This window comes from Heterodontus francisci, chromosome 3 (assembly GCF_036365525.1).
Source record: "Heterodontus francisci isolate sHetFra1 chromosome 3, sHetFra1.hap1, whole genome shotgun sequence".
NCBI classification, from domain to species: Eukaryota; Metazoa; Chordata; class Chondrichthyes; order Heterodontiformes; family Heterodontidae; genus Heterodontus; species Heterodontus francisci.
Window position 1 is genome coordinate 147348679 of NC_090373.1, and position 24517 is coordinate 147373195.

Below are 24517 nucleotides of genomic sequence, written 5' to 3' on the forward strand. Positions count from 1 at the left end.
TTTCTCAGAGCAGAGACATTTATGAGGAGATTAGTTAAGAGAGGTTGTCAAAATTATGAGGGGTTTTGGTAGAGTACATAGGGAGAAACTGCTCTCATTGTTAGGAAGGTTTGTACCAGAGGATTCAGATTTAAGATAATTTGCAAAAACGTCCAGGGGGAAATTAGGAGAATTCCTTCTAACTAGTGACTTGTTATGAACTGGAGTGTACTGCGTAAAAATGTCCTGGAAGCAAGTTCCATTATAACTTTCAAAAGGGAACTGGGTAAATCCTTGACATGGAAAAATTTGCAGGGCTGTGAGGTAAGAGCAAGGAATGAGGCTAATTGTTTAACTCTTTCAAACAGCCAACGTAAATCCAATGGGCTGAATGGCCTCCTGGGCTGTATGATTCAAAAAAGACTTGTAAAGAAATGAGACTAAACCCTTTTTGATAATCTAACTTTACTATATTAGTTTTCATTGTATTATACTTTATGAAAATGTGTGATGATCTATGGTATATCCCAAATGCAGTGCTCACTAGTTTGTTCATTAATTTGTTGTGAAGATAGCAAGTAGCTTGATGTGCATTAAATGCATCTTTCATACAGATTTATAGGAAAGAGAAAATATGCAGTGTCTCTGTATTTTTAAATAAACATTGTTGCTAGTGTTCAGAGGAGCTATTTGAAATAATACAGAATGATTCTACCAATTTCCCTTTTATTTCACTGTGGCTAAGTCTGAAGGCGTGGAACCTTATTGTCCTTCATTGATTGTAAAGCACTTTGAGATGTCCGGTGGTTGTGAAAAGTGTGATTTAAATACAGGTCTTTTTTTTCTTCCGTACTGCTCAAGCCCGACTGAGCTTTCTGTTCCTTATGAAAACTCTTCCAACTGTCAGAGCTCATCTCTGCCCCTATCTTTCCTCTTCTACAACAAACCTCTGTGCTTTTAACACCGTGTGGTTTGACTTCTTTAATATACTCCTAACCTGCCTTCACCCTCTACAAATTAAAACTCATTCTGAATGAATGATGGCATGTCATATCTTGCTTCGGGTGCTGTACTTCTATCAGCACAATTCTTGCTAAGTTCCATTATGTCCCTGCATATTCTCTCTGTCCCTGCAAATGAACTTTCAGATACTAAATTACTTTCAAATACGTCCATGGCCTCTCTTCACCCTCTGCTCTTCCAACACTGGTTACTCCTTGTTACCAATCTGTTGAGAGATGCTTGTTTAAGCAGCGTGCCCCTTCCCTCTGGAACTCTCAGATGCAATTTCTCCATCCTGCCACCGGCCTTCCCACTTTCAAAAACCTCCTCAAAAACACTTCTGTTTAACAGTGCTTTGGCCACCACACCCTCCCCAACCCCCCAACCACACCATAAACCCTTCTATTATCCCCTTGATTCCTCCTGCTAGTGTTCCTCCTTTTATTGTTTTTTTCTCTGTAAAGCACTAAAATATCTTCCTGAACATGAAGAGCTCCGCAGAAAACTAAATCGATCAAACTTGTCCTTATTTCAAGAGTGTCTGAACAACTACAGGCTTAAAAAATAATATATAAATAATGTAAATATAATAAAACCTCAAATCACACATTTATCTTAATTTGTCTTAATTTACAATCAAAAGCTTCCTGGGCCCACAACACTCCTGAATTTCTAGAAAATTTGGCTATGCTTCATGCATTTAGAATTTGGCTCAGTCAGGTCTAGGGGTGACATTATAGCAATCACATAATGTTGTAAATGGCAGGTATAATTATAACTGCATTATAACTAGGCAGTGTGTGACTGATAAAAATCCACGCCAGATTTAACATTTCATTGCCTGTTACCTCAGGTTTTAGGATTTCCGAATAAATATGATTAGTGTTTATTTTGAGACAATGTGATTGATCTACCTATCTATCAGGAAATCACATTTTATTGAGGATTAAATTGAGGATTTTTTCCCCTCTGGGGAGAAGTGGTTACACCTGCAGAGCAACAGCTATTATAGCCAATGTAACCAGATTGCTTTTACCACAGGAATAATCAAACTAAATATATCAATAAAATTACTGCACATTCTCATGGATTTTTGAAAAGTTTGTTGTAATGTCACTTGGAATTAGCTTAGCCAAAATATAAATGTTCCCGGTTTTGAAATGACTTGTGTGGTCCTCAACATTGCATTTTACTGAAATCCCGGTGACAATAATGAATTCCATACTTCTGGTGAGCAGTATTGACAACAACTTATATTTATATAGCATCTTTATGTCCCAAGGCACTTCACAGGAGTGTTATAAAGAAAAACCTGCCACTGAGCTACATAAAGAGATATTAGGGCAGATGGCCAGAACCTTGGTCAGAGTTAGGTTTTAAGAAGCACCTTTATGGAGGAAAGAGGTGGAATGGTTTAAGGAGGGAGTTCCAGAGCTTCGGGCCCAGGCAGCTGAAGGCATGGCCGCCGATGAAATCAGAGATCCTCAAGAAACCAGAATTAGATAGTGCAGGAGATCTTGGAGGGTTGTGGAGCTGAAGGAGATTACAGAGATGGGGAGGGTTAAGGCCATGGAGGGATTTGAAAACAAGGATGAGAATATTAAAATTGCTGAACATAATATATATGTGTGTATAACAATCTCTATGCAATTGTGATTAAAAATGCAAATGTGTGGAGTCTCGGTGAATGGAAACCTAGTGAATGAGTCTGTATGATCAAACAACTTTGGCTAATAGTGATTGTATCGTTAAGCTGCAAATTGACATTCTTCAAAACTTAATATACAGGGATCCGATGATTGTCTGGTGAAGATCTGGACAACAGATGATGGCAGGCTACTGGCAACTTTGCGAGGACATTCTGCTGAAATCTCGGACATGGCAGTAAACTATGAAAACACCATGATTGCTGCAGGCAGCTGTGATAAAATCATTCGGGTTTGGTGCCTTCGGACATGTGCACCCTTGGCTGTTCTGCAGGGTCACACTGCATCCATCACATCTCTGCAGGTAAAGGGAACCTTCAACAGTACAATAATTAACAACAGTTAACTTCTGCAATTAATGCGTTCAGTTTTTGGTGATCACGTTTTGCAATGCCATAACTGCAGAACTTAGACAGAGAAGTGATAACTGAGCAGGTACAGGATATGGGATGGAAAACCTGAGAGAGGAGGAAGCAGAGCGAGGGCAGGAACAGGACACAGCAGAGGAAAATCCTGAGAGAAGAGGGAGCATGGCGAGGGTGGGAATGGAACATAGGGAGGGAAGACCAGGGAGAGGAGGGAGCAGAGTTGGGAACAGGATACGAGGAAGGAAAACCTCTGAGAGGAGGGAACAGGGTGAGGGTAGGAACAGGAAAGCCTGACTATTTCAAAAGCGAGTTAGGTTAAATCGGATGCTCTCCAATCCATTTCACTGAACATTGTACTCAGGAACTCATTATTTTTACCAAAGGCTGAGAAAGACGTTCCATTACTTTTCCTTTAGTTTTCCGGTAAGATTTTTGAGTACCTCTGACTCACTGTCTTTGTATTATGCTGTTAATTCTAACATGTATAAATACTCGTGCTCCTTTTACTAATCTACTTATAATCAATCAAGGGTTTTGGGACAGGGCAGGGTAGTAAAGGTAGAAAATCAGCCATGATTTTATTAAATGGTGAAGTTGGCTGCAGGGGCCATATGGTCTTTTCCAGCTTCTGTTCCTTATCTTCATATGTTTATCCCAGCAAACCATACTTTTAACAGTAAAGAGAAGGCACATCGGCCAACTAGACATCAACATGGCAGCCAGAAATGATGACAGTGAAGCTGGCACATAAATACTTAGCAGGTCACAAGGGTATCAATTAAATATGTGATCAGAACTAAGATTAACTGAGATTAATGTTTAGAATTGTAATATACATTGTGTCCGATTTTTAAAAAAATTGGTTGGCATTTATTCATTCCCAGGATGTGGGCATTGCTGGCAAGGCCAACAGTTATTGCCCATCCTAATTGCCTTGGGAATTAGCGCCATACTCAACAGACCTACCAGTAATACTAAATTAACTGTGGGGATGATTTTTGTGGTCCACTGTTGTAAATGAGTTCTGAATGGTGTTACGACCAGGTGCAAAAGGTGTCTAATTGTCTGTTACTAGAGGTTTGCTACCCGACCTGAACCCGACGGGACCCGACAACATGGGTCGGGTCGGGCCCATTTTCAGGCTGCGGCTTTCGGGCTCGGGTCGGGTCGGGCTGGATACGCAGGGTCAGTGCTGTGCTGTTAAATATTAAAAATAAAAAACGTACCTGAGCTGGGGGTCCGGGACGAAACTGAGTCTGCGCAGTGAGTGAGTGACGTCGCTATGACGTCATCGTGCATGCGCGGCAGCTTCGTGGAGGTTCCAAGTTGGGAGTTAAGTAACCGGATGGCCGGGTCGGTATCAGGTCGGGTCGGGCTTGGGGCAAAAGTGGAGGGACTCGGGTCCACAGTGGTTCGGTCGGGTTTGGGTCGGGTTCATTTTCCCGACCTAAAGTAGGCTTCTATCTGTTACTGTCTTCACCTCGTCTTATTGTAACAGGGTTTAATTTTAAACACACTGTTTTGAGCTCCCCCTTTGTGAATCCTTGTTCACAACTTTCCAATTATAAGGCAAAGAAATGAGCACAAACAGGCTTTCTGTTGTTTAACGAAGAAAGATGAAATTTATTAAAGTCTAATATAGCTCACACCTCACATATGACGTGCCCACGCTAGCATGCACACATGATTTAGACATGAAGATAGGGACAGAAAAGAGCAGAGGAAAAGACAAGTAGAACAGTTTGAGGCAATATCTTGTTACTGTTACTCAAGCTCGCTGTAGTCCTTGATTGAAGATATAGTCTTGCGTTTCATTGGGGCCCAGTAGTCGTCTTAAAACCTTGTTCACATAGGAAACCTTTCTCTCTTTGAGTTTCATGTGTTTTCACAAGATTCAGTTCCATGGGAAGAGATGGAGGCAGGCAGAGAGGGTTTTGCTTCAGTTTCATGAGCACAGCCGCCTTCACTCCATGAGCACACGGCTTTGTCTCTTCAAATCCTTTGTTGAAAGTTCAAATTCTCTGCAACAACCAGTTAGTCATGTGACTAAAACTGGTCTGACCACTTCTGTGTATTGGGGAAGCAACTGCTGGGTCCCCATTGTTTCAACATTGGTACTATGCAAATGTCCTTCCAGTCAGGGCTTGCAATTTTAAGTTTTTGTTCATGTGGCGAAATAATGTGTGCCTTGGTCTTGGCAGATGGGGGGGTTTGCCTGACAGTGGTTTCAGAAGTAGTGTAAATCATGCCCGAATGGCAACGTGCCAATAGTACAGCAGTTTGTGAAATCACAGTTCCAGGTATGTTTTGAACATGTGTAGAACACACTACTGGTTTGGATTAGAGAGTTGCATTTGGGTTAAATCTATACAGATGTGAACAATTAAGTAGAAGTGTCAGAATAGTGGACAAAAATTCTTTCAACCTTTGGAAAGCCTAAAAATGTTATTTCAGTTGATTAGCACCATTTGCCAAGACTGAAAGGGGAGAGGAATAAGAAGTGATACGCAGAAAAGAAAGGAAAAGAAACCCAAGGTGCAGCCATAACTTGTGCTCCAGAACTGGCTGCGCTTCCAGCCAAGCTTTTCCAGTACAGCAAAGTGGAAAATTAGCGAGCTGTGTCCTGCCCACAAGAAGCAGGACAAGTCCATTCTGGCCAATTTTACCTCATCAGTCTACTCTTAATCGTTAACAACATGATGGAAGGTGTTATCGACAGTGCTATCAAGTGACACTTACTCAGCAATAACATGCTCACCGATCCATAGTTTATATTCCACCGGGGCCACTCGGCCCCAGACCTCATTACAGGCTTGATTCCAAACAAGGGCAAAAGAGCTGAAGTCCAGAGGTGAGGCAAGAGTGACTGCCCTTGACATCAAGGTAGCATTTGACCAAGTATGGCTATAAGGAGCACTGGTAAAATTGAAGGCAATGTGAATTAGGGGGAAACAATATTTAGGCTTGGGCATTCAACATTCAACTGTGGCTACAAGAGCAGGATATTCTGCAGTGAGTGACTCCTCTCCTGACTCCCCAGAGCCATTCCGCCATCTACAAGGCACAAGTAAGGAGTGTGATGGAATACTGTTCACTTGCCTGGATCAGCTCCAACAACACTGAAGCACCTTGACATCATCCAGGCCAAAGCAGCACACTTGATTGGCACACCTCCACCACCTTAAACATTTACCCCCTCCTCCACTGGAGCACAGTGGCAGCAGTGTGTACCATCTACAAGATGCACTGCAGTAAATTGCTAAGGCTCTGTCGACAGCACCTTCCAAATCTGCAACTTCTGCTGCCTAGAAGGACAAGGGCAGCAGGCACATGGAACACCACCATCTGCAAGTTCCCCTCCAAGTTATACACCATCCTGACTTTAAAATATATTGCTGTTCCTTCATTGTCGCATGGAACTCCATTCCAAACAGCAAAGTAGGAATACCTTCACTGCATGGACTGCAGCGCTTCAAGAAAGTGGCTCACCACCACCTTCTCAAGGTCAATTAGGGATGGGTAGTGAATGCTGGTGCTGGTGCTCCAATGATGCCCAAATCCCGTAGAATGAATTTAAAAAAGGAGGCTGCAGACTAGTGACAAGCAGCCCATGACCCAACGTTCTGTGTGGTTGCTGAAGGTAGTGCTGCATGAGGTGCTTTGAGGAGGGTGGCACTGTTTGCCACTCTCTGGCACCTTTCCATAGCTCAGCATGCTTGAAAGGAGAAGAAGGCTGCAGTTGACTGTTATTGACCCTGGCAATGTCTGCCTTATGGTGCATATTAGCTGCAGGTGCCTTTGAAGTAGATAGTGCAGCATTGCAGTCCTGTTCACCCTGGAGCTCATCAAGATAACTCCCCATCGTCATTATCAGATAGGTGTGGTGATGCCTGCAGATACGCTTGTTGGCATCTTGGTCGTGCCGCAATCAGCCTATGCCAGTTGTTGATTTGCTCTTGCATATCTTTACCGTGATACCACTGAAAGCGTGACATACCTTGATTGGATGCATATTGTATTTGTGCCATCAGGTGTGCTGTCATAGCATCCCTTTGGAGTTGAAGCATTCACATTTATTAATCTTCTACCAAAGTGCAGGTGTGAGGGTCTAGCAGGTATGCACAGAACACCTCTAGTGCATCTTGAGGTGCCAGGCATAACTCCTCTATTCTGCCAGTTCCTCATCCTGCAGAAGCCTCACATATATGGACATTCCCATTTGGAAACCACTTAATGGAGCTGAGAAAAAAAGCAATATAGCAATTATCACAAAGCTTCATGAATGCCTGAATAGCGGAAAAAAGATAACAAAATTAGGAAAAATAATACAGAAGTGGACTTAACACTTCTAACTGAATCTAACTATGCCCTTTAATTGAACTGTCTATAACCCAATTGTTTTGTGACCACCTTGAAGACTGATATCCCTTTAAGATATTAGTATTCTAATGAGCTAAGTACCAAGATGTAGTCATATGACTCGAAGCCAGAATCACACTGCAGCTGTAACACCTAGAGTGAGGTTCTGTAAATAGTTAGCTCTGTACTGTATATAATAGCCTAGCTGTAAATAAACCTGTTTGAGATCTTGAACCAATTGGACTCCACTCATCTCATTTATGTTGCATCAGACAACATAAAAGAACCCATTATGTGGTGGCAGCTGTGGTGAGAAGACAAAGTCTGAGGTTGAAGACCACAGTTAAAACGGCTTTGAAAATGACCTTTTCTACAGCCAGCAAAGAGAAAATTCAAGAAAAATACTGGCTCAAACAGTGATAGAAGAACTTACCTCAAGCTGTGGAAGACAGCACAGCACAACAGGCTGCAAGTAAATTAGATGAGTCATTGTGCCGATGGGTGAGGGATATTGCTTTTAAAAAAAAAAGCTTTGAAGTCCTTCAAAAGATGGTCTTTTTTTCTAAAGCTGCGTGTAGAAAAAAAATGGGGAAGACCTGACTCCTTTCCCGAACTGATCGAGGTTGGCACTATTACAGGAGGTGTCCATTAGGAAAATGCGGGAAAACCCAGATCACTGCAGAACCTTCATCCACACAGCCAAAGTTTTAAAAAAACGTTAAACAACTCGAGCGTGAATAAGAGCTTCCATTCACAAAGCCACAGTAAAAAAAAATTAAAACCTAGAGTGTGAAGAACATAAAAAATCATTTAAAAAAACCCATTGACCTGCCTATTGAACAGCTGTGTAGGAAGCAAGATAAACACACAACACAAGCAAACCCCTGTTTCTGCCAATCAAAGCAGCTAGTATAAATAACAGAGTCTCTTTAAGGGGAAACAGTGCAGAGTCATACAACAGGTCTTAAAGCAAGTTTTAAAGCAAATGAACAGAAATATGGATACCAAATTTCCCAGCATGAACTGCCCAGCCTTGGATATCCTATCTGAGTTCCAACTGTTCAAACAAAGCATGCAGTTATTCTTCACAGACGAACAAAGTGTAGAACCAGAAAAACAGTCTGTAAAACGTCTAATAACAGTTGGAAATGAGGGATTACACAGAATCAACGTCTTTGGACTATCTTTCGAGGACCAGAAAGATCCCACAAAGTTATGGAAAGTGCTAAAATATCAGCTTTGATTAAGAGTGAATTTTAGAATTCACTGCCTGGAATTGATGTCCTACAGGCAACAGCCACAGGAATCGGGGCGGCGCAGTGGTTAGCACCGCAGCCTCACAGCTCCAGGGACCCGGGTTCAATTCTGGGTACTGCCTGTGCGGAGTTTGCAAGTTCTCCCTGTGACTGCGTTGGTTTTCGCTGGGTGCTCCGGTTTCCTCCCACAGCCAAAGACTTGCAGGTGATAGGTAAATTGGCCGTTGTAAATTGCCCCTAGTGTCGGTAGGTGGTAGGGAATATGGGATTACTGTAGGGTTAGTATAAATGGGCGGTTGTTGGTCGGCACAGACTCGGTGGGCCAAAGGGCCTGTTTCAGTGCTGTATCTCTAAAATAATCAATAGACCAGTTCATCAGTAGATGCCGTAGTAAGGGTAACAAATGTGACTTCTCAGAAACTGAGCTATCAGACCAAATAATAGAGCCAGTGATTGTATCGACACCCATTGAAGCATTTCAGAATGACGTCTTGGGGGGGGGAAAAAAGTTCACAGCATTGATGCGCTGCTGGAAGACGGCAGGAAATATGAAGGCATTGTAGCTGGACAACAGCACCTGCAAGCACTAGGTGTAGCAAACAGTATTGGCGTCACAACCAGGTTGAAAAGAGCAAGCAAGCTGTGTGGTAAGTGCGGTCTGTCTGACTCACGTCAAAATTGCCCTGCGTTTCTTATTTTATATTATTTCATGGGATGTGGGTGTCGCTGGCAAGGCCAGCGTTTGTTACCAAGGGTTATTGGGGATAGATGGGAATGTGGAATTTGAAACAAACAGATCAGCCATGATCTTATTGAATGGCAGAGCAGGCTCGAGGGGCCGAATGGCCGACTTCTGCTCCTAATTCGTATTTTCATATGTACCCATCCCTAATTGCCCTTGACAACTGAATGGCTTGCTAGGCCATTTCATAGAGCGTTAAGAGTCAACCACATTGCTGTGGCTCTGGAGTCACATGTAGGCCAGACCAGCTAAGGGCAGCAGATTTCTTTCCCTAAAGGACATTAGTGAGCCAGATGGGTTTTTACAACAATCGATGATAGTTTCATGGCATCATTACTGAGACTAGCTTTTAATTCCAGATATTTAAAATTAATTAATTGAGTTTAAATTCCACCAGCTGCTGTGTTGGAATTTGAACCCCTGTCCCCAGGGCATTAGGCTCAGCCTCTGGATTACTAGTTCAGTGACATTGCCACTACGCCACCATCTGCCCAGACCAGCCGTGACCATCCACAAGGCCATCAAGGTACCCATAATAGCAGAAGAGACCAAGGGTACCCACGTTGAGTCAGTTCACGACCTACAACAAATGTACCTGGATAGGTTTGATGCCATAGGAGATTTCAAAGGCAGTGCTATACTGCACCTCAGAGAGGATACAATTCCATCAGTCGACCCCCCAAAGAAAGTGCAGCGTGCACATAAAAGAAAAGCTTAAGCGCGAGTTAGATGTCATGGAACGCAATGGGATCATCAGTGTGCGTCTAGATCCGAGGCATCTAAACCTCTCCCGAAAGAGATGCCCCCACAAGATTCCAACGTTAGAGGAATTGAATCCCAAGTTCACAGGAGCCAAATTCTTCTCCAAGTTGGAAGCTAAACATGGATATTTGTCAGTACACCTAGCTAAGGAATCTCAAGAAGTCACCACCTTCAGGATACCATTTGGAAGATACTGCTGCCACAGACTACCCTTCGGCTTGTCTGTCAGTCAAGATCTGTTTCAGCAGCATATAGTCATAGAGTTATACAGCACAGAAATAGGCCCTTTGGCCCATTGTGTCCATGCCGACCATCAGGCACCTAACTATTCTAATCCCATTTTCCAGCCCTTGGCCTGCAGCCTTGTATGCTATAGCGTTTCAAGTGCTCTTCTAGATACTTATTAAATGTTGTGAGTGTTCCTGCCTCTACCACGTCTTCAGGCAGTGTGTTCCAGATTCCAGCTACCCTCTGAGTGAACATTTTTCTCCTCAAATCCCCTCTAAACCTGCTGCCCCTTACCTTAAATCTATGCCCCCTGGTTATTGACCCCTCCGCTAAGGGAAAAAGTTTCTTTCTATCTAACCTATCAATGCCCCTCATAATATTGTATACCTCAATCATATCTCCCCTTAGCCTTCTCTGCTCTAAGGAAAACAACCCTAGCCTTTTCAGTCTCTTCATAGCTGAAATGCTCCAGCCCAGACAACATCCTGGTGAATCTCCTCTGCACCCTCTCCAGTGCAATCACATCCTTCCTATAGTGTGGTGCCCAGAACTGTACACATTACTCCAGCTGTGGCCTAACTAGCGTTTTATACAGCTCCATCATAACCTCCCTGCTTTTATATTCTATGCCTCGGCTAATAAAGGCAAGTATCCCATATGTCTTCCTAACCACCTTATCTACCTGTGCTGCTGCCTTCAGTGATCTATGGACAAGTACACCAAGGCCCCTTTGACCCTCTGTACTTCCTAAGGTCCTACCATCCATTGTATATTCCCTTGCCTTGTTAATTCTCCCAAAATGCATCACCTCACGCTTCTCAGGATTAAATTCCATTTGCCACTGCTCTGCCCATTTTACCAGCCCATCTATATCATCCTGTAATCTAAGGCTTTCCTCCTCAATATTTATGACACCACCAATTTCCGTGCCATCTGCGAACTTACTGATCATACCTCCTATATTCACATCTAAATCATGAATGTACACTACAACCAGCAAGGGTCCCAGCACCGATCCCTGTGGTACACCACTGGTCACAGGCTTCCACTCGACCGTCACCCTCTGCCTCCTGCCACTAAGCTCATTTTGGGTCCAATTTGTCAAATTGTCCTGGATCCCATGGGCTCTTACCTTCTTGATCAATCTCTCATGCAGGATAATATCAAAAGCCTTACTGAAGTCCGTGTAGACTACATCAACTGCTTTACTCTCATCGACACATCTCGTCACCGCCTCGAAAAATTCAATCAATTTTGTTAGACACGATCTCCCCCTGATAAAGCCATGCTGACTATCCCTTATTAATCCCTGCCTCTCCAAGTGGAGATTAATCCTGTCCCTTGGGATTTTTTCCAATAGTTACCCAACTAGAGCGAGGATCTGGATCGGCGCAGGCTTGGAGGGCCGAAGGGCCTGTTCCTGTGCTGTAATTATCTTTGTTCTTTGTTCTTTAACCATTGACAATAGACTCACTGGCCTAATAATTACCTGATTTATCCCTGCTACCGTTCCTGAATAATGGTACCACATTCGCTGTCCTCCAGTCTTCTGGTACCCCTCCTGTGGCTAGAGAGGATTTGAAAATTTCTGTCAGAGCCCCTGTTTTCTCCTTCCTTGCCTCACATAACAGCCTAGGATACATCTCATCTGGGCCTGGGGATTTATCCACTTGTAAGCCCGCTAAAGCAGCTAATATTTCTTCCCTTTCAATGCTAATATGTTCAAGTATATCACAATCCCCCTCCCTGATCTCGACACCTTCATCGTCCTTCTCCATAGTGAACACAGATGAAAAGTAATAATTTAAAACTTCACCTATGTCCTCTGGCTCCACACACACATTGCCACTTTGGTCCATAATGGGCCCTACTCTTTCCCTGGTTATCCTCTTGCCCTTAATATATTTACAAAACGCCTTGGGATTTTCCTTTATCTTGCCCGCCAGTGTTTTTTCATGTCCCCTCTTCGCTCTCCTAATTACTTTTTTTAGTACCCACCCCCCACACTTTCTATACTCCTCTAGTGCCGCCGCTGTTTTCAGGGCTCTTGAATCTGCCATAAGCTTCCTTTTTTTTCCTGATCCAATCCTCTATATCCCTTGACATCCAGGGTTTCCTGGACTTCTTGTTCCTACCCTTCACCTTAACTGGTACATGTTGGCTCTGAACTCTCACTGAACACCCTCTTTGACTCCCACTGGTCTGATGTAGACTTTCCTACAAGTAGTTGCTCCCAGCCCACTTTGGTCAGATCCTGTTTTATCATATTGAAATCGGCCTTCCCCCAATTCAGTACCTTTATTTCCGGTCCATCTTTGTCCTTTTCCATAACTACCTTAAATCTTACAGAGTTGTGGTCACTATCCCCGAAATGCTCCTCCACTGACACTTCTACCACTTATCCGTCTTCATTCCCTCAGATTAGGTCCAGTACTGCCCCTTCTCTTGTAGGACTTTCTATTTACTGGCTCAAAAAGCTCTCCTGTATGCATTTTAAGAATTCCGCCCCTTTTAAGCCTTTTGCACTAAGACTATCCCAGTTGACAGAATCATAGAAAACATGCCTGGATGTATATGCATTGCCGATTAATATTGCGGTAATGGACAAAACCAAAGAAGAACATGATCGAAATCTCCATTCACTGATGGCAGTAGCTCGTCGCGAAGGGCTCGTTTTTAACAGCAAGAAGTGCCAAGTGAATGTAAGTCAGATCAATTTCTTTGGCTCCATCTATTCCGGTTGTGGAATCCGTCCTGACCCAGGCAAAGTCGAAGATGTAAGGCATATGCCTACCCCACAAAACAAGGGAGACCTTCAGAGATGTCTTGGCTTTTTCAAATTTTTGGCACCATGCATTCCAAATTTTTCTGACAAAGCATCATCACTGAGAAAGGTCTTAAAAAAATGACATATTATTTGTATGGCAGGAGGACCATCAACATATGTTTGAGTCTCTCCAACAAGCACTGTCAACAGAAACCTGTACCCTAAAGTACCCAAGGAAGAAGACAATCCTGGAAGTCTACATCTCACAGAAAGGGCTAGGAGCCTGCATCTTACAGGATGGCAAACCAATTGCATTCGGGTCCAAATGTTCATCCTCAGCACAGTCCAATTACTCGAACATAGAGTGTGAAACACTTGCTCTGGTGTTTGGGATCACGAGGTTCCACGCCTACCTGTTCGATAAGCAGTTCACTGTGGAAACTGACCACAAACCACTGGAGATGATCTGGTGCAAACCATTGACAAGCGCGCCACCTTGTCTACAGCGACTCTTCGCGAAGGTAAAGGGATATGACTTCAACGTCTGCTACAAACCGGGTACCAACATGGTCACCTTGGATACGCTGAGCAGATTGCCAAACCCGAGAAAGAATGAAGAAGTTCCACTGGATCTACAAATAGACAGCATAGAGTATTCTAATTCTAATTCTATATCGAGGTGGAAGAAGTGCTCAAAATTGGTTTATTGCATTTTGGTCAGCACAAATGTGACCAACTACAGTCAGAAACAGGAAATGACTCAACTGAAGGAACTGTGGAGAGTCATCTTAAAAGGCTGGCCTGACGTGGTAAAAGAGGTGCCAGAAACTCTCAGATGCTTTTGGCCTTACAGAGATGAACTCAGAATCTCGAGAGGCGTCACCTTCAAGGGAAAACCAGTGATTGTGCCCAAAGCTCTCTGACAGGGCATTTGTCACAACTTCACTAAGTGCATAGAGCCAACAAGATGACTGGCACAAGACACTATTTATTTGCCAGGGATAAACAGTGACATCGAAAGGTCAGTTGAGGATGTGTGAAGCATGCCAGAGCCACCAGCCACAACAACGCAAAGAACCTCTTCACCCTCACGAGATTCCGTCAGTCCCTTGCTCCAAAATCGCCACTGACTTGTTTTACATTAATGGAGACGACTTTATCTCAGTCACTGATTATTTCTGCAAATTTCCAATTATCAGACAGGTAAAAGACACTTCAAGCGCGGTCGTCACAGATACATTGAGCGCCATATTCAGTCTGTTTGGTGCACCTGAAGAAATCATTTTGGACGGTGGGCCACAGTATATGGGCAAACCTTTCAGTGCACCAAATGGGGTGTAAACTATGTGACGTCCTCACTGCATTATCCTAGATCTAATGGTCTTGCCGAGCAAATGGTTTGCCCTTATCCCGAAGTATAGGATAATGAAACAAGATTTTTGTGTTGCCATGCTCCAACTCAGAGCTACATCTATGGATGTGGGCTTACCGTCACCAGCAGAGATCATGTTTGGTAGACAAATGTGGACCACTCTGCCAAGTCCCATCTGTCCAGATTCTCCGAGATGTAGGCGACACTGCTTGAAAAACAGGGGAGAATGAAGATGCTGCATGACCGACACGCAGGGGCAGAACTACCTCAACTACACGTTGGATAAAAGGTCAGAGTCATACATCCCACAATGAGAACATGGCTACCCCATAGAGGTATCCAAAAGTTGTAAGTAAACCTGTTTGAGATCTTCAATCAACTGGACTCCATGCATCTCATTTATGTTGCAACATAAAAGAATTCATTACACCGATGATGTGGTAACCCACAAATATTCCCATCCTCAATGATGGGGGAGCCCAGCACATCAGTGCGAAAGATAAGGCTGAAGCATTTGCAACAATCTTCAGCCAGAAGTGCCGAGTTGATGATCCATCTCGGCCTCCTCCTGAAGTCCCCAGCATCACAGATGCCAGACTTCAGCCAATTCGATTCACTCCGCGTGATATCAAGAAACGACTGAAGGCGCTGGATACTGCAACGGCTATGGGCCCTGACAACATACCGGCAATAATACTGAAGACCTGTTCTCCAGAACTTGCCACGCCCCTAGCCAAGCTGTTCCAGTACAGCTGCAACACTGGCATCTACCCTGCAATGTGGAAAATTGCCCAGGTATGTCCTGTACACAAAAAGCAGGACAAATCCAACCTGGCCAATTACCACCCCATCAGCCTACTCTCAATCATCAGTAAAGTGATGGAAGGTGTCATCAACAGTGCCGTTAAGAGGCACTTGCTTAGCAATAACGTGCTCAGTGACGCTCAGTTTGGGTTTCGCCAGGGCCATTCAGTTCCTGACCCCATTACAACCTTGGTTCAAACATGGGCCAAAGAGCTGAACTCAAGAGGTGGGGTGAGAGTGACAGCCCTTGACATCAAGGCAGCATTTGACCAAGTATGGCATCAATGAACCCTAGCAAAACTGAGGTCAATGGGAATCGGGGGTGGGGGGGGGTGGATCTCTCCGCTGGTTGGGGTCATACCTAGCACAAAGGAAGATGGTTGTGGTTGTTGGAGGTCAATCATCTAAACTCCAGGACATCGCTGCAGGAGTTCCTCAGGGCCCAGGGTCCTAGGCCCAACCATCTTCAGCTGCTTCATCAATGACCTTCCTTCAATCGTAAGGTCAGAAGTGGGGATGTTCGCTGATGATTGCAACACCTCAGATACTGAAGCAGTCCGTGTAGCAATGCAGCAAGACTTGGACAATATCCAGGCTTGGGCTGATAAGTGGTAAATAACATTCGTGCCACACAAGTGCCAGGCAATGACTACCTCCAACAATAGAGAATCTAACCATCTCCCCATGACATTCAATTGCATTACCATCGCTGAATCCCCCACTATCAACATCCTAGGGGCTACCATTGACCAGAAACTGAACTGGAGTAGCCATTTAAATACCGTGGCTACAAGAGCAGGTCAGAGGCTAGGAATCCTGTGGCGAGTAATTCACCTCCTGACTCCCCAAAGTCTGTGCACCATCTACAAGGCACAATTCAGGAGTGTGATGGAATACTCTCCACTTGCCTGGATGGGTGCAGGTCCAACAACATTCAAGAAGCTCGACACCATCCAGGACAAAGTAGCCCGCTTGATTGGCACCCCATCTACAAACATTTACTCCCTCCACCACCGACGCACAGTGGCATCAGTGTGTACCATCTACAAAATGCACTGCAGCAATGCACCAAGGCTCCTTAGACAGCACCTTCCAAACCCACGACCTCTACCAACTAGAAGGACCAGGGCAGCAGATGCATGGGAACACCACCACCTGCAAGTTCCCCTCCAAGTCACACACCATCCTGACTTGGAACTATATTACCATTTCTTCACTGTTGCTGGTCAAATCCTGGAACTCCCTTCCTAACAGCACTGTGGGTATACCTACCCCACATGGATTGTCGCGGTTCATGAAGGCAGCTCACCACCACCTTCTCAAGGGCAATTAGGGATGGGCAATAAATGCTGGCCTAACCAGTGTCACCCACATCCCAGGAATGAACAAAAAAATCCCCAGCATGCAGGTTGTTTTTGGCTATTATATATACCTGGTATCCTGCACTTTAAAATAGTGGAAAATGTACAGAATGAAATAATATCATCCCATCCTTATTTTAATATTTTAGTGATGGTCCCATCTGAAACAAGTGAGAGTTTTCTTTTTTCTTTATTCATTTCGTGGGATGTGGGTGTCGCTGGCAGCGCCAGCATTTGTTACCCATCCCTAATTGCCCTTGCGAAGGTGGTGGTGAGCCGCCTTCTTGAACCGCTGCAGTCCATTTGGTGCGGGTACGCCCAAAATGCTTTTAGGGAGGGAGTTCCAGGATTTTCTGGCCATTTCTAAATGCCACTGGAAAGTGCGCAAGATGCAAAGGGGCAGAGACCCAGCATTACTGTCTTCCGCATTTTTTGCAGTCCATTATGAATTGTGTTTGCCAGTTTATGGAATCTCGTAGACATGAGATTTGGGCCTATGTCTCTTACTGGTGTAATTCTTAAAATATCTAAACATAATAGTTACCAGATTCATGTTAAACCAACATCCCAAATAATGGCTTTTAAAACTTTGCCATAAAAATAACTTTATAGTGTATCAAATGCAGACTGATATATTTAGCTCAATGGAATCTGGACCTAAAGTTAGAGTTTTGGCAATATTAAGCAAAATGTACTTTTAATTTGCTCAGAGACGTTTTCGGCATTAAGTAACACTTTTAAAAGCAAATTTTAATTATGAATACTTCTAAAAGACTGAAATTCCTTAAATACATTGTTTCTAACAACACTTTCAGTGAATTTATCTTTACATAATAAGAATTATTAGATACCTTTGCTTGCCTGGTAGAAGCTGCTAACTGCTTTGGAGTGATTGTTAAGCAGTATTTTTCACTGATGGTACCAAATTTTGCGAGAGCTGCTTAAAATTAATGGAAAACTGCAAATGTTTACGCAGGATGCATTTTTTTTAGCAGATTTAGTAAAAATGTTAATGTGCATCCTGTGTTCCTACTGATAGAAAAGAACATTAATATAAAGCTCATAGAATTCCTAGATTTCCATGTATTCGAACCAGTAACAAGCAGTCTCCTACTTATTCAATGTTTGGTGTTTGCAGAAAAGGAATATATTTTCAGAGTTAATAGCTGTTTGCTCCGTGTTATGTTGATGCATTTCATTGTGGAATTGTTGAGACAAAAATTTATCTCCCTACATAATAGATAAGTTTGTTATTCTATGAATGTGCAATTGTATGATCTGAACAATTGTAGTTGCTTTCTGATTGATTTGTTTCAACCGTTAGTGGTCCTGCCATCTAAAACTCGCTTCCAGAACATTAGGTTGACAAGCTATAAACATTTAAAAAGAAATCTAGTCCTAGCTGAAATTTTAAATAAAACAAATGCAAAATATAGCAAATGCTGGAATTCTGAAATAAAAATGGGAGATGCTGAAGACACTCAGCAGGTCTGGCAGCATCTGTGGAGAGAGATAGACAGAGTTATTGAGTCCAGTGTTTTCGGGGGTGGCATCAAAACCTGGAAATTGCAAGGATGCGAGGACCTGCCAAATTTAACAGCAGGATCTCATTATCATTTCTCTGTTTTATTACCTTTCCGGCAGAGCCAGGTAGTTTGAAAGGCTGCCGAGCTGGCAGGCGAGAAAACCAGCACGAGAAATCCACAGCTGGGGCCTATTGGAGATGGTTGCACGAGCAATTCGGAGGGAAGGAAAGCTCCCTGGTTAAGGAGGGTGGTAATTGGACCAGCAATTGGGAGGGAGGGAGGGAGGGAAATAATGAGATGGGGGCTGTGGCGGATTGGCAGTTCGTGAGGCTTGGAGGCTTGAGGCTGTGGGTTCTGGGGCAGTCAGCCGATTGCAGCAGCAAGGAGAGGTTTGCTTGAGGGGCTCGGGGGAGCACTCCTGCTCCTCCAGGTTCACAGGAGTGCTGCAAAAAGCACGTAACTTCTGCAGCCAGCAGCACCCATTTCCATTTAGCTGCCAGGTTTTCTGAGCTTTGGGAAACCCAGCTGGCAACCATTGAGATTAAATCCTGCTCCCAACGAGGAGCCTGATTTAAATATTATAGTGAGATGTCTTGTCTCTCCTAGATGGGACACATGCATGCCAAGCAAGCAACTGCCATAAAAAATGCTGCTAAATGTGAACAAAGAACAGTACAGCACAGGAACAGGCCATTCGGCCCTCCAAGCCTGCGCCGATCTTGATGCCTGCCTAAACTAAAACCTTTTGCATTCCGGGGCCCATATCCCTCTATTCCCTTCCTATTCATGTATTTGCCAAGATGCCTCTTAAACGTCTCTTTGGTACCTGCTTCCACCACCTCCCCCGGCAACAAGTTCCAGGCACTCACCACCCTCTGTGGAAAGAACTTGCCTCGCACATCCCCTCTAAACTTTGCCCCTCGCACCTTAAACCTATGTCCCCTAGTAACTGACTCTTCCACCCTGGGAAAAAGCTTCTGACTATCCACTCTGTCCATGCCGCTTATAACTTTGTAAACCTCTATCATGTCGCCCCTCCACCTCCGTCGTTCCAGTGAAAACAATCCGAGTTTATCCAACCTCTCCTCATAGCTAATGCTCTCCAGACCAGGCAACATCCTGGTAAACCTCTTCTGTACCCTCTCCAAAGCCTCCACGTCCTTCTGGTAGTGTGGCGACCAGAATTGCACGCAATATTCTAAGTGTGGCCTAACTACAGTTCTGGACAGCTGCAGCATGACTTGCCTATTTTTATACTCTATGCCCCGACCGATGAAGGCAAGCATGCCGTATGCCTTCTTGACTACCTTATCCACCTGCGTTGCCACTTTCAGTGACCTGTGGACATGTACGCCCAGATCTCTCTGCCTGTCAATACTCCTAAGGGTTCTGCCATTTACTGTATACTTCCCACCTGCATTAGACCTTCCAAAATGCATTACCACACATTTGTCCGAATTAAACTTCATCTGCCATTTCTCCACCCAAGTCTCCAACTGATCTATATCCTGCTGTATCCTCTGACAATCCTCATCGCTGTCCGCAACTCCACCAACCTTTGTGTCATCCGCAAACTTACCAATCAAACCAGCTACATTTTCCTCCAAATCATTTATATATGCTACAAACAGCAAAGGTCCCAGCACTGATCCCTGCGGAACACCACTAGTCACATCCCTCCATTCTGAAAAGCACCCTTTCACTGCTACCCTCTGTCTTCTATGACCGAGCCAGTTATGTATCCATCTTGCCAGCTCCCCTCTGATCCCATGTGACTTCACCTTTTGTATCAGTTTGCCATGAGGGACCTTGTCAAAGGCTTTACTGAAGATAACATCCACTGCCCTTCCTTCATCAATCATCTTTGCCACTTCCTCAAATAACTCAATCAAATTAGTGAGACACGACCCCCCCCTTCACAAAACCATGCTGCCTCTCGCTAATAAGTCCACTTGTTTCCAAATGGGAGTAAATCCTGTCCCGAAGAATCCTCTCTAATAGTTTCCCTACCACTGACGTAAGGCTCACCGGCCTATAATTTCCTGGATTATCCTTGCTACCCTTCTTAAACAAAGGAACAACATTGGCTATTCTCCAATCCTCTGGGAACTCACCTGTAGCCAATAAGGATGCAAAGGTTTCTGTCAAGGGCCCAGCAATTTCTTCCCTTGCCTCCCTCAGTTTTTTTTTAGTTTTTAGAGATACAGCACTGAAACAGGCCCTTCGGCCCACGGAGTCTGTGCCGACCATCACCCACCCATTTATACTAATCCTACAGTAATCCCATATTCCTACCACATCCCCACCTGTCCCTATATTTCCCTACCACCTACCTATACTAGGGGCAATTTATAATGGCCAATTTACCTATCAACCTGCAAGTCTTTGGCTTGTGGGAGGAAACCGGAGCACCCGGAGGAAACCCATGCAGACACAGGGAGAACTTGCAAACTCCACACAGGCAGTACCCAGAATTGAACCCGGGTCGCTGGACCTGTGAGGCTGCGGTGCTAACCACTGCGCCACTGTGCTGCCAGTATTCTAGGGTAGATCCCATCAGGCCCTGGGGACGTATCTACCTTAATGCTTTGCAAGACACCCAACATCTCCTCCTTTTTGATAATGAGATGACTGAGACTATCTACACTCCCTTCCCTCGGCTCATCATCCACCAAGTTCTTCTCCTCGGTGAATACCGATGCAAAGTACTCATTTAGTACCTCGCCCATTTCCTCTGGCTCCACACATAGATTCCCATCTCTCCTTGAGTGGGCCAACCCTTTCCCTGGTTACCCCCTTGCTCTTTATATATGTATAAAAAGCCTTGGGATTTTCCTTAATCCTGTTTGCCAATGACTTTTCATGACCCCTTTTAGCCTTCCTAACTCCTTGCTTAAGTTCCTTCCTACTGTCTTCATATTCCTCAAGTGCTTCATCTGTTTCTAGCCTTCCAGCCCTTACGAATGCTTTTTTCTTTTTGACTAGGCTCACAATATCCCGTGTAATCCAAGCTTCCCGAAACTTGCCAAACTTGTCTTTCTTTCTCACAGGAACATGCTGGTCCTGGATTCTAATCAGCTGACGTTTGAAAGACTCCCACATTTCAGATGTTGATTTACCCTCAAACAGCCGCCCCCAATCTAAATTCTTCAGTTCCTGCCTAATATTGTTATAATTAGCCTTCCCCCAATTTAGCATCTTCGCCCGAGGACTACTCTTATCCTTATCCACAAGTACCTTAAAACTTATGGAATTATGGTCACTGCTCCCGAAATGTTCCCCCACTGAAACTTCGACCACCTGGCCGGGCTCATTCCCCAATACCAGGTCCAGAATGGCCCCATCCCTAGTTGGACTATCTATATACTGTTTCAAGAAGCCCTCCTGGATGCTCCTCACAAATTCTGCCCCATCCAAGCCCCTAGCACTAAGTGAGTCCCAGTCAATATTGGGGAAGTTAAAATCACCCACCACAACAACCCTGTTACCTTTACATCTTTCCAAAATCTGTCTACATATCTGCTCCTCTACCTCCCGCTGGCTGTTGGGAGGCCTGTAGTAAACCCCCAACATTGCAACTGCACCCTTCCTATTCCTGAGCTCCACCCATATTGCCTGGCTGCATGACCCCTCTGAGGTGTCCTCCCGCAGTACAGCTGTGATATTCTCCTTAACCAGTAATGCAACTCCCCCACCCCTTTTACATCCCCTTCTATCCCGCCTGAAGTTTCTAAATCCTGGAATATTTAGCTGCCAATCCTGTCCTTCCCTCAACCAAGTCTCTAATAGCAACAACATCATAGTTCCAAGTACTAATCCAAGCTCTGGGTTCATCTGCCTTACCTGTTATACTTCTTGCATTGAAACAAATGCACGTCACACCACCAGTCCCGCTGTTCTCCGCAACATCTCCCTGCCTGCTCTTCCTCTTAGTCTTACTGGCCTTATTTACTAGTTCCCCTTCATTTATTTCACCTGCTGTCCTACTGCTCTGGTTCCCACCCTCCTGCCACACTAGTTTAAACCCTCCCGAGTGACACTAGCAAACCTCGCAGCCAGGATATTTCCGCCCCTCCAGTTTAGATGCAACCTGTCCTTCTTGTACAGGTCCCATCTATCCCTGAAGAGATCCCAATGGTCCAGATATCTGTAACCCTCCCTTCTACACCAGCTGCCCAGCCACGTGTTTAGCTGCACTATCTTCCTATTTCTAGCCTCACTGGCACGTGGCACAGGGAGTAATCCTGAAATTACAACCTTAGAGGTGCTGTGTTTTAACTTACTACCTAACTCCCTAAACTCCCCCTGCAAGACCTCATCACTCTTCCTGCCTATGTCATTGGTACCGATGTGTACCACAACCTCTGGCTGTTCACCCTCCCCCTTCAGAATGCCCCCTGTCCGTTCAGAGACATCCTTGACCCTGGCACCAGAGAGGCAACATACCATCCTGGAGTTTCGTTCACGTCCACAGAAGCGCCTATCTGTGCCCCTGACTATAGATTCCCCTATAACTATTCCTCTTCTGCGCTTTGTCCCTCCCTGCTGAACAACAGTGCCAGCTGTGGTGCCACTGCTCTGCCTGCTGCTGTTTTCCCCTGATAGACCATCCCTCCCAACAGTATCCAAAACGGTATACTTGTTAGAGAGGGGGATAGCCACAGGGGATTCATGCACTGACTGCCTGCCCCTTCTAGTGGTCACCCATCTATCTGCCTGCATCTTGGGTGTAACCACTTCTCTAAAACTCCTGTCTATGACACTTTTTGCCACTTGCATGCTCCTAAGTGCATCCAGTTGCTGCTCCAACCGATCCATGCGGTCTGTGAGGAGCTGCAACTGGGTACACTTCCTGCAGATGTAGTCGTCCGGAACGCTGGAAGCGTTATACGTGGTGGGTTGGGGTTTTTTCCCGCAATTTTTAATCTGTAATCTGGCTGCCTCCCACCTATTTTGGGGGCAGTGGGAGATTAATACACTTCCCAAATTTTCTGGCCCATGACCTTCGTTCAGATGTGTTCTTCTATAAATGCTATATTATTTTTAAACAAAATTCAGCTATCTTATTGCCATTGAAGTTATGCACCTAAAACTGAATGTTCACAGCCTGTTTCCGAGTCATGAAGGATTTGAGGAAGAAGGCACTCGCACAGTCATTTTAAAACCAGAGGGAACTAATTTTTTATATTCATGTGGCGTCTGGCTGTCAATATATTGTTTTATTCCCATAAAAATATCTTCATTGCGTATTTGGTTAATCTTATGCATGTCTAATTGCATGTGGTTGATGCAGTAAAACTATGAATACCTCATGAAATCAGTATTGGGTCCTTTTGCTTGCTCTCATTAGTATTTGAATAACTGGTTAATTTTAAACTAATAAGTACTGCTACAGTGATGCACAACAGAAGGAGGCCATTTGGTTCCGTTGTGCCTGTTTCCTCGTATCGCTTCTGGTTCTTTTACCAATCATCTTAAATCTGTGTTGCCTGGTTACTGACACTTCTCTCATTGGAAACAGTTTCTCCTTATTTACTCTATCAAAACCATTTATGATTTTGAACATATTTCCTCTTAACATTTCTGGTCTAAAGAGAAAAAAACCCAGCTTGTCCACTCTGTCCACATAACTGAAGTCTTTCATCCCTGACAACATTCTCGCAAATCTGTTTTGCACCTTCTTGAAAGCATTTACTGCCTTTGAGTTTCAAATCATCTGTAAACTTTGAAATTGTGCCCTATCTATCCAAGTTCATGCCATTAAAATGTATAACCAAAAAGAGCAGTGGTCCTAGTACCGAATCCTGGGGGACACCAGTGTATACTTCTTATAGTCTTAAAAAAAAACATTCAGCAGTACTCTGCTTTCTAGCTCTTAAGCTAATTTTGTATTCATGTTGCCGCTGTCACTTTAATCCCATGGGCTTTAATTGTACTTTGTCAAACATCTTTTGAAAGCCCATACACTCAATATCAACCACACTATCCTCATCAACCCTTTCTGTTACTTCATCAATGATCTTGATCATTAGTCAAGTACGATTTGCCTTTGAAAAATCCGTGCTGACTTTTGATTATTAGACCATACTTTTTGAAACGCCGGCTAATTTTAACTTGGGTTATTATCTCTCAAAGTCTCTGCAGCACTGACATTAGGCTGACTGACCTGTAGTTAAAGGCCTGCTCGGGTATAAAATTGAAACCTGACTCGGGCCCAACCCGACCGCATCCAACCCGGACCCGAATCCTTTAATTTTTTTCCGCACCCTACCCGACCCGACTAGC

General features: G+C 44.3%; 1 protein-coding gene across 4 annotated transcripts in view; it reads left to right on the forward strand.

The window, feature by feature from the left end:
- phip (pleckstrin homology domain interacting protein) overlaps positions 1–24517 on the forward strand; it is a 309793-nt gene that overhangs the window by 98277 nt on the left and 186999 nt on the right. For all 4 annotated transcript variants that reach the window (XR_010972495.1, XR_010972494.1, XM_068026790.1 and 1 more), the window contains exon 8: positions 2770–2991. Coding sequence is in view for 2 of the 4 variants with exons in the window: in XM_068026790.1 (XP_067882891.1) it covers positions 2770–2991 (222 nt within the window). In the remaining 2 variants the exon portion in view is untranslated. The remainder of the gene's footprint in view (positions 1–2769; positions 2992–24517) is intronic.